Source organism: Sardina pilchardus, chromosome 14, assembly GCF_963854185.1.
Source record: "Sardina pilchardus chromosome 14, fSarPil1.1, whole genome shotgun sequence".
NCBI lineage: Eukaryota > Metazoa > Chordata > Actinopteri > Clupeiformes > Clupeidae > Sardina > Sardina pilchardus.
This window is the reverse complement of record NC_085007.1, coordinates 27,903,301-27,914,740: the sequence shown is the minus strand read 5'-3', so window position 1 is coordinate 27,914,740 and position 11,440 is coordinate 27,903,301. Positions and strand designations below refer to the sequence as shown.

The following is an 11,440-nucleotide window of genomic DNA, read 5'->3' as shown; positions in this document are numbered from 1 at the left end:
TGACTCCTGTATATTTTTTGGTATAATATGTATATATAGGGGGATTTTTTTATTATTATTATATAGGGGATTCCGTGGACGTTAAAGGCCTTTCCAAGTATTCAATGTGTGCCTTTACGAAAAACTGTGCGGTGTTTCCCACAGATTAGAAGGCAATGTGTGGTGGTCGCCCCATGTCTGACGGGGGGGGGGGGGGGTTATATAATGGTTTTTTTGTTTTTTTTGTTTTTTTTTTACCAAGATGTTAAGCTTGTCTTTATTTGAAACACACACACATTATGTAATTATTTACATTATATAGGCCTATACTGACATTTCTGATATTCATCTCATAACAGCAAACTTTATGCAGATTATAGCCTACTATTCATATTACAACTCCACTTCTTAAATTCAGCTGTCTGGTTGAAGCCTCAAAATATTGTAAACATAGCAGGCTAAGCTTATCATACTCTACTGGTTGGACTGTTCAGTTTCCCCACATGTGTTTAAAGGGATATTCCGCCATTTTTGGAAATACGCTCATTTTCCACCTCCCCTCGAGCAAAACAATCGATATTTACCTTGTTCCCGTTCATCCAGCCATTCTGTGAGTCTGGCGATACAACTTTTAGCTTCAGCCTAGCATAGATCATTGAATTGGATTAGACCATTAGCTTCTCGCCTGCTAGCTTCATGTTTAAAAGTGACTAAGATTTCTGGTAATTTTCTCATTTAAAACGTGTCTCCTCTCAAGTTAGAAAGTGCAATAAGACCAACTGAAAATTAAACCTGGCGTTTTTCTGGGCTGATTTGACACGGAACTACACTCTCATCTGGCGTAATAATCAAGGCAACTTGCACACTACTGGCACTACTACTGCTTGTTGTCTATGGCAGAGCGGTAGATAAAACAGAGTGGCGACACTCCCATAGACCTCCATAGGAAAAAATGGCAGCGCTTTTCCAGGCTATTTCCTCGTTATGGGGCTTTTGGAACTGTTTACAGCCAATCTCTTGGTCAGTAGTCAATGAGTTAATTGATTACACCTTCCAGCATCGGAAGTTCATCCCACCCTCCTGCGATTCAGCCATTCAGCACAGGTTTTTTTTGGAACTTTTGAACGTGGCGGCAACATCAAAGAGTGTCGCAACTCTCTCTATCTATGGCTCTGGTCTATGGGGACTATTTTCAGATGCTGCGTACGATATCACTGCGCCTACGGTACGTTTGCAAGTTGCCTCGATTATTACGCCAGATGAGAGTGTAGTTCCATGTCAAATCAGCCTAGAAAAACGCCAGGTTTCATTTTCAGTTGGTCTTATTGCACTTTCTAACTTGAGAGGAGACACGTTTTAAATGGGAAAATTACCAGAAATCTTAGTCACTTTTAAACATGAAGCTAGCAGGCGAGAAGCTAATGGTCTAATCCGATTCAATGATCTATGCCAGGCTGAAGCTAAAAGTTGTATCGCCAGACTCACAGAATGGCTGGATGAACGAGAACAAGGTAAATATCGATTGTTTTGCTCGAGGGGAGGTGGAAAATGAGCGTATTTCCAAAAATGGCGGAATATCACTTTAAGTTTCAAGGTAAGCTAATACTTTTTCTCCTTGGGACAGGCCCTTTTAAGTCTTGGAGTTGAAAAACATTGTTGGTCAATCAACTTGAATGCAAGAGTTTTAATCAAATGTCTGCAGCATAGCCCACTAATGATGCTAACCGAATATAACAGTAATTTAGCTAGTCGTCTTCTGTGCGTCAATACGCCCACGATTGTGGATGTTTTATTTGGATTAAATGTGCATGTGGAGGGTGGCTGTCCATTGAGCGCGCACGAGAGCGGGCCAAGGAGAATGAGTTTACTTCTACTGTTTGGTAATTAAGTTGTACGCATAGACTACAAAAGTTGCGGGAGAACTTTATGCTTCTACCCGAGCAGCGTCAGGTGCATCAGTGCGACCACCGACCACGCTTCCAGGTATGATCTCGTTGGTTTTCATGGAGACAGACAGCCGCGGTGTGCACGGAGGATAGGGGCTGTGCGTGTGTCTGTGTGTATGAGAGACAGACGCGCGAGTGACAGAGAGGGAGCGCAGGGAAAGGAAATTCAGCTTTACGAATGCTGCGTGTTTTTCAATAGCGTTTCAAAATAAGAATAAATAAATAAATAAATAAAAGAATAACGAAACGCAACATGTGGCGGCCGGTGCTGAATCTGTGGCGCGCCGCCACAAATTTGTCTATGTGTGGGAAACACTGCTGTGTTCACAACTGTAGATGCATAAAGCCACTCGGTTTTCTGAATTATGCCATTTTTTATTGCAATTAAACATGTACATATCTACTACAAAATGCAAGAGATGGCACTTAAACATGTATCCACGGCATTTCATCACCAAAAGGAAGCAGTTAAAAAAAACCTAAACAAACGACATCAAAACTTATACACAGAAAACATTTATATGTGAAATTTGTTAAATTCCAAAGGAAGTCTTAAACATCTACGACAAAGATTTTTGGTATTAACTTCATTATCATTAGTGTTGCCGTGGTGTTAGCTTTCCAAAACAAACCACAATGTTTCTAAACACACCTTTTACAACTACTGTCTTAGATTGAACACATTGCTCTCAATACAAAGGTTTGAGTTTCCAAATGAACCTGCTCAGCAGTACCATAGCGACGCTCATCCTAATGAAATCCTTAAATGCATTTAGTTCAAATGACATGTAAAACATATTCTCTGCGTTGACTGCATGAGTGGTTTAAACCTTCAATATTTCTGTTAATGAGCATCACAGGCAGACCCTGTGAAGAGCAAAAAAATAACTCATTTTCTAAAATGATGTATAACACACAGCCTAAAGAATGAGGCACAAACCAAGATTAAAACTCCCATCACCACTTGCACCTCCTGCAAACTCTGACCATTCCACCAAAGAAGAAAAAACAAGAGGAGAAAACAACCAAAAAAAAACATTCATAGAATCTTTAAAGTAATGTTCAGTCCATGTGCCATTTACAGGACCACAAGGCTCTTGTTTACACTTACTGAAGAGACAAAAAAAAAGCTTCTACTGTTACATCTGTGGTCTGTGCTGCGCTTGTCACAGTCAACCTGCTGTGGCTGTCTCCAGATGCAAGCATAAACCCTCCAGGAGTTCGTTCACCTGTGACCTTGACCTTGAGGTCAGTGGCGGACCGCACAACGCATGTCTAGCCACCTCGCCAACCTTGCCCTAGCTAAAATGCATCGGAGCAAAAAAGAAAACCGCCTGCAAGGAAAAAGCATAGAAACGCATCGCATCAGAGATATTTACAGAGAAAAGGAAAAAAACAATCAACACATCCGAGGTAAGTGATTAAATTGTGAGCATGGTTAACGTGAAGCACCTCAGTAAACATTGCTTTAAACAAAACACAAGAGCGTAAGAATAAGCATAGATCAAGAGGCACATTTGAAGCTGTCAATTCTACAAGGTGCATCACAGAGAAGAAAAAGTCAAAAGGGAGACTGAGAGCTATGCTAAGAGAAACTGGTCTGGAATGCAACCCCTCTGGCTCATCTGACAACCATGTGTTGATGTCGCCTAACCTCCATATCATCATCATCATCATCATCATCATCATCATAGTCGTCGTCCTAAGACATCGGGGTTCTCTACATCAGCAAATGGAGGCGCAATACTCCTCCCTACCAACAGTCACAAAGCCAATCACTGCGCTATATTGATAAAAACCGTAGTCTGACCAACTCACTTGTTTCAAGTCACAAGTGGGCCTCATTTCTCTTCAGTAAACTCATTTTTATTACAAACACATAACACAGAAATGTTTAGTCCACTCATACTGCTGTGGAGAGGGAGGCCCATCTCCGTGTGAGGCACCCCCCTCCTGAGTCTCCTTCACGCCTTCTGTGCAGAGAGGGGAGGGGGAGGGATCCCAAAGGCCAGGTGGCCGGCTTCTGATTTTTTTTCATGGAGTTGGTGTTTTTTTATGAGATGGTGCGGGTTTTGTCTGGTCCGTGGACGTCACCACAGGAGTCACGTCGGCCGCTCAGGTGCTGTCCATCCTCATGTGCATCTGCCTGGCGATCTGCAGCACTAACACGATGTCCGGCCGCTGGTCTGGGTCCGGGTTGATGCACATGCTGACCAGTTCCCTCAGCTACAAAGGAAAAAAAAACATTATTGAACAATATCAAGAACATTTGGTATTGACCCACAGTTACTCCATTTCAAAACTCCTACGAAGTTCCTTATTTCGTTTTATGCTGCAGGTCTGACAACCAAAGTCTAAAAGCGGCTTTCACAGTCTTGCTTAACAATACATCACTAAAAGGCATTAGCCGATTTGGTACTCCGTGCAAATTGTGCTTTCATTAGTGTTAGCAAGACAAGCTCGTTGGTTCGCAAGTCTTACTCTGAAACTACGTAATGTCTATTTGAAGAATGATTTAGATCTACTACAAATAAATAAGACCATTTCATTTTCAATGCCAGCCCTCAAAATAGAATAGAAAGTTTGGTTTCTGTTCTCTGTCAGGCTTCTGCTTGTTCCGCTTTAGGCTGAATGAAACTATGAAGTATTGGATGTGAGCAGCTACCCTTTTGAAGACATTACATCACATCAAACAATGTTGGGCTACGACTGGAGAAGGATGGGACCATAGAAGGCATGGGAACAATGGCAAATCACTCAAAGGGCCTCAGGTATATATTTTCACCTACAGTACATGACTACTAAACTAGATCCTTTATAGACCAATGAAATTTAATTCACAACTAGAAAAAGTAACAAAATTTGTGTTTGGCCAACCTGCCTATGGCAGCAGGAAATGTAAGGCAATGTAAGTCAGAATTATGTGGTCAAAGTGAGAGAGTTGGACCCGTGGTCCAGCTCTTAGATTCTGGACTGTGGGGCCAAAGGGATCGGATCTCGGTTGAGGCTCGGGAGATTTGAACAGCTGTCCCATCCATTCAAATGTACATGTTGTATTTAAGCCAGGAAGGATGTATTTCAGGAGCCCGAGGCCCAAACCCGACGTCCTATTATAATCTCTTTCCTGTGTGAACCAGGAAAGTCCTTCAAATGTTGCAGGCAAAAGGAAAGCTTGTACACCATTTTGTGTCTAACCTCATGAAAACTGCAGAATTAGGTCAGGGACACCTCTAGTGAGCAGCCCGTAAGAAAGTTAACACTGATCCCTACATTAGGCTCCCAAACCAGCCGCTGGCCAAGCTTACCATTAGAGCAGAAACTCCACTCTTTCAAGTGGAACTGGTCAAATGACAGACATGGGGTTTTTCTAACGCATGGTCAAGCAGCAAAACTGCAGGGGGAGTGGGGGGACGTGGAGATATTTCCCTTAAACGAGAGGAGAGGGTTTCTGTCATGTCCTTAGTGCCACCTCCACTTCACATGCCATTCACTTGGGACGCCAGAGAGAGAGGGAAGGAGAGAGAGAGAGGGGGAAGGAGAGAGAGAGAGAGTGAGTGAGTGAGGGCACGTCCTGGCCAAGCGGCAGCGAACTGAACCTTGCACCCGTCATTAAAACAGATTTCTCAAACTGATCGTTGAGAGCCGACAAGCCCTGTTTAAGTCCTGACCTTTAAACGGCAAGACGCGATCACCGGGGTGTCACTCCGCCCGTCTGGCGAAACGTGCACACACACACACACACACACACACACACACTCTCAGTGTAGACGAGGGCGAGGGAGGAGAGATGGAGGGGAGAGAGAGAGACGGCTGCCCTGTGCCCTGTAGCAGGTAATTCGCTGGAGTGATGCATGAGCTGAGGGGCTGAGAGAGAGAGAGAGAGAGAGAGAGCGGCTTCACTTGGGAGCCCCCGTCCGTCCGTCCATCCATCCGTCCATCTGTCAGTTACCCACTCAGCCGGCCGGCTGTGATGCAATAACAAGCGGGCCCCAACGGACTCCAAGTCTACTGCTCCCTGACCGCCGTGCAGCGCTGTCTCTGACAGGTCAGTAGAGCAGCGTTTAGCGTCCAACTCACACTAGTCCATCCATATACCCTCACCAAATCCATACATCTCCCCATATGCTGCACATCTATATTCTATGGAGCTGGCGTGGCGGTGGGCTGAGAGCTGCACTGTATCCGCGCTGTCCTGGCCCGCTGCACAGATGAGATGAGATGACGGCTCTTGGCTGGTTGCGCTCCTGTAGCCGCGCTGTCTGAGGGCCGCTCCGCGCTGAGCTGCGCTGCATTCCTGCCCACTCCAGCTTGTGCCGGCGGCTGCCGAGTTGGCGTGCCGTGCGCCCGAGGCTCCGCCGTGACTCGACGCGCTCACGTGACGCTCACTGCACCGGTCCATTCCAGATCCCTCCGACTTGCTTGGAACTCTCTCGCTCTCGCTCTCTCTCTGTCTCGGAAGGTAGACTCATTATGAGACTGACTCACCGTCACCTTGCGGTCTCGGGTGTGTGTGTGTGTTTGCTTGTGTGCTGGTGTGTGTGTGTGTGTGTGTATAGAGGGCCCTCTCTGTCGCCCTGCTGAGTCACGATCATTATCATTTCAGACGAGTGAACGCCTGCGATTGTCCAGACGCTCACATTCCCACCCTCGCTTGGCCCCTTCCTTGACAAAATAAAAACACATTCCAGTGATTTAGGAGAGAAGGCATCCAGTGAGCCATGCAAACAATACTGACTGTGTGCCACCTAAGCCCTGGGCCAAGCCTCACACACACCGAGGGCCAAGCCTCACACACACTGAGAACCGCCGTTCTCATCCCGCCCCGCGGGCATTACGACTCCCACTATCTAATGAACGCAATTTAACGGCCGTGACATGTTGGACTGAATGTCGTTTTTTAAAACCTTCCAGGGCAGGAAAGCCTCCTCGGGCTCCTGTGAGTAATGGGCGCAGCGCCAGGGCATTTCTCCGCCTTTGTCTCAACATGTCTGCAGCGGTGCTGCTAGTGTGCCCACGCAGAATGGTTTTAAATATTTAAATCTTTTAAGTGCTCAAATAATAGTTCCAAAAGTCGATTGTTTTCGTGTTCCGCTCTAATTGCGCCCATCCAAACCTTGGGCTTGCACAACGCCTCTGTGTTGTTGCACCACTGATGCGACGCAAACTGGTTTCTTTCTGCAACTTGTACGCGCAACACGTACCTTGTCCGAGTAGTGGTCAGGTGGGAGGGGAGGGTAGTCGCACTGCTCGATCTTATGGCACAGGGACAGCAGGTTCATCTTGTCCCCGTAAAACGGGCTCTGGAGGGCCGCCATCTGAGAACAAGGAAGAGACCATTACACAAAGCAGACACTTCCCCCCCCCATAGTGACTCACAAGCCTGGGTAATAACAAGTGGCACTGGTGCTTGCACTGTACATTGGAGACTTGCACTCCTTAGTACGATGCTCAGACACTGCTAAATGAATGACACTAGGCGCGTTCAAGTTGGCTGCGCAGCACAAAAACTGCGCAGCACAAGATGCACGTGGTTAAAAATCTGTCCACGATGGTCTAGATGGGCGTGTTTTCGACTCGGCAGTCAGTATCACATGGCCTCAACTTATCGCGGGAGCAAGGCGTGGCCAGGCGGCTGCTCCGCAAAAGAGCAGCCGGTCTGGAGGTACTGCGGAGAGCAGCGGAGCCTAGACCCTGCCTTCATGACGTCAGGTCTTTGCCCTAATTGGCTTTTACATCCCTGACGTATGTGCAGGTGTTTAGATGCCTCCTCATATCCACAAGGGTCCGTGCAGGTCCGTGCCTCGTGATTCGTCACATGGTCAAGTCTAGCCAAGTCTACACTACGGGAAGTAGAGAGTGTACAACTTCATAGCAGCGTTTGCATCCCCGCCCCTGCTGCCACCGGCAGCTCTCGTTGCTGCAAAAGGTCATTTGGAGTTGAACTTGAACACGGCTATTTCTTATAAATGTCTTACACACACACACACACACACACACCATCACACACGCACATGCACACACACCATCACACACATTTGAGGGCGGATTCATTCAGAACAGCAGGACACATGTTTTTGGCTGAGGCCACAGTGTGACTGATAAACCACAAAGAGCAAGACTTGCTGTGAGCAGCGCACTGTAAATGTCTTGTCACCGTGTTGCTCTTGCACCACCTCGGGAGGCCCGTCTGCTGCAAATCACATTCCCAGACAGGAAAAGATCTCTTTTGTTTTGACGTCAACCTTCATTTCCTTCTCCTTTTTTTTTCTTTGCGCAAAAGATGCGGCTAAAATTGTTTATGAAACTCTTGTTTGTTTTTTTTTGTACAGCGAGTAAGAAGCGCAGTACAAAAAATGTAGAACAATGTAGAACCAGCATAAAAGAGGAACCAACTGAGAACGTTCTCTACTAACGGCTCTGGTGAGGTTTCAACTCCAATTAATCTCCTATTTGGCACCACCAAGCAAAAAACATCAGACTCGCAGACATCTGCTTGACTATTTCTTAGCATCAATAAGCCATTTGTGTTTAAAGGAATTTCCGAGCAGAAGAGAAAAACGGTTTAACTCTGCTTTTCATCTGTCTTTAATACCTGTACTACATCCAAAACCACTGCTACATTTCCATAATTCCCTCTCTCCTCCGAGCCTCTTGCGGCCTCCACTTGTGTTTTGGTGGGGTGGGGTGGGGTGGGGGGGGGGGTACAGTGGGTGGGGGCTGAGGGGCTCAGGTTGGTCGACGCTGACCCAGTGATGCGGCTCTACTTTTAATAAGGAGGGAGACTGATAATTATTCTGACCTTTGACCTGAAGCTGTGACCAAAGCTTATTAGCATGATCAGTGAGCACCATGCTGAGAGGGGTGAGAGCGAGCGAGAGAGAGAGCGAGAGAGAAAGAGAGAGAAAGAGGGAGCTCATGAATACAAGTCCAGACCACCACGTGTACATTAATGCATATGCACATACCCAACCCAATACATCAGGCCTCCTCAATAATGCCAACTCATTCCACGTTCGTAGCAGCTATACTGAGATATCGTCCACGCAGACAACTCGGCGGCGACAGAGCGGAAGTATGCATGGATGATTAATTCCAAACCCACAAAATGAGTCATTATCAATAAAGAAACTGTGCAGGGCTAGTTTGAGGACACACACACACACACACACACACACTCTCTCACTCTCTCTTCTCCCTCTCTCTTCTCCCTCCCTTGAGAGTGACAGGAAATGGAGTCAAAGAGTAAGTGACGCCACCAGCCCACACAATGCCAGTGTGGCGGAATGGTTGCACATCTGAGGGCTGAACACAGACTGGGTCTTTGAGCCACACATGACTCCAACACACACACACACACACACACAAACACACGCACAGTCTGTCAGGCATAGCTTCGCTGGCTGTTGTTACAGTAAATGCTCTCTCACAGTGAATCACCCGGGCCAGAGATCCTCGGGGACTGAGGAGCATGAATGAGACCTTTATCCATGTCTATCCCCCTTTCTTCTCCTCCTCTCCTCTATCCTTTCTCTCAATCTCTCTCTTTATGCTTCTCTATTCCCAACTCTTTCTCTCCCTCTCCCTCCCCCAGACTTTCTCTCTCTCACACACACACACACGCACACTTGCAGATCCTCGTCCATACTGAACTGAATGAACCAGTGCCCAGCTGTAGGTGCTGCAAGTAGTGTGTGTGTGTGTGTGTGTGTGTGTGTGTGTGTGTGTGTGTGTGTGTGTGTGTGTGTGTGTGTGTTGGGGGGGTTTCTCTACCTCATACAGGAGGCATCCCAGGGACCAGATGTCTGATTTGAAGTTGTAGCCGTTCTCATGGATCCTTTCGGGGGACATATAATACGGGGTTCCCACTGCAGAGATACACAGACAGACAGACAGACAGACAAACAGGAGAGTAGAGAGTGTTAGCTCCAACCGTCTTCCACTGATTACGGTTGCGCAACAAGGCAGAAGACAGCCTTCGTTTAGGAGTGTCACAGCTATGCTTTTACAGACGAGCCAATTACATAATGGCGTGCATGTGGGCTTTGTGGTTGCACATGTTTATATCTTTTTTACAGGCCTGCCAGATTACTCAACACTGTTTAATATGGGCGAAGAGGGTACCATCTCAGACATGCACAAGATATACACACACACACACTGTAAATAGCATTACCAGCAGTTCTCTTTTAAGATGCAGCCGCCGCGCTTATGAAAGACAGACATGGCGAGTAGGGACCCAGAGACTCATTACGGAACAGAGAGATTTGTCCCATCAAGTCTCAAAGGTATGAAATGAAATTCCATCTACCCATTACAGAGAATGTTCCCACATAATCCTGAGGTTTGTGCCGTGAGTGTGTGTGTGTGTGTGTGTGTGTGTGTGTGTGTGTGTGTGTGTCTTGAGATCATGAGCTGCGGGCCTGAACCCTGAATCGATGGCTGCGCTGCACATCTCCACTGCTCCGCGCCTCTCTATGCTGGCTAATCAGTCCCTGCCTGCCCGGCCAACACGCGCATTAGTCAATCGGAGAGGAAGCAGACAAGCAGCGAGCGATCCATCAGCGCGGGCCTCCCCGCTCTGCCGATAGCTCTCTCTCCGCCGGCCCGCTGAACCAGACCAGGATGGAGGGGGGATCTATGGGGAATGACGATGGAGCAGCAGCCCTGCCGCAGACAGAGAGGAGCGGAGAGGAGAGGAGCGGAGGCATCGCCGGGCCAGCTGTGGACTTGTAGACATCGATCTGATTATCCGCCAGACTCGGCAGTCGGTGGATCTGTGAGGGATCTGAGGTGTGTGTGTGCGAAGACGAGGTGGCAAGACGCTACACTATCAGCGTACTCTGATATATCACGCTGCCGTAGATTTCCTTGAGGTTAGTGCTCGTGTTACTTTGGCGACGGGTGGATATAGATAGTGACTTTCGCACTGATAGTGAGAGCCTCCAAGTTCTGAGAACTCAACCTCATCAGCCCGATTTGTCAAAATTCACACCCCTCCTTCTCTGTTCAATTGCGGCAAAACTATTTGTGTACTTAGACCCTTTCATCAGATTGAAGAACATAAGCGGGGCTTTCCAACGGGACTGGCCACTTCTTTGTACGATCAAGTATTAAGAAGAAAATGAAGAAATTAAATAAAATTCCATTTAATTTCCAAGTAACTGCATACAGCGCTGCGTTCATCTGTGCACCCATGAGGCTACTCTCGAATCGCTCTTGAATTTCTCGCAAACCAATGATGGCATAGACATGACATGCAGATGAAGACATTTCAGATGAAGGAGCAGAAGCAGTGCTTTCCAGTGATACCAAGCACATACTGTACTTCTGAAGCGACAGCTAAATAATAACTTACAAGTTGCTTCATAACGTGAATAGCTCAACTTACCAAATCAGACACCATCTTGTCTGTTTCCCTAACAAAGCCTGTTCATAATCCGGTTTTGAGATCCTGGCAAATTCCTGCATGGTATCCAATTTAAGGCTCACATTGCATCCCACTTTGTTAGACAAAG

At 46.9% G+C, this 11,440-nt stretch overlaps 1 protein-coding gene across 3 annotated transcripts in view; it reads right to left on the bottom strand.

Moving 5' to 3' along the window:
• Positions 1-2,285: 2,285 nt before the first annotated feature.
• nek6 (NIMA-related kinase 6) overlaps positions 2,286-11,440 on the bottom strand; it is a 43,153-nt gene continuing 33,998 nt past the window's right edge. For all 3 annotated transcript variants that reach the window (XM_062554426.1, XM_062554427.1, XM_062554428.1), the window contains 3 exons: positions 9,696-9,790; positions 7,127-7,240; positions 2,286-4,151 (listed from right to left, as the gene is read on the bottom strand). In XM_062554426.1, the coding sequence (XP_062410410.1) occupies positions 4,041-4,151; positions 7,127-7,240; positions 9,696-9,790 (320 nt within the window). In that variant the 3' untranslated portion in view covers positions 2,286-4,040. The remainder of the gene's footprint in view (positions 4,152-7,126; positions 7,241-9,695; positions 9,791-11,440) is intronic.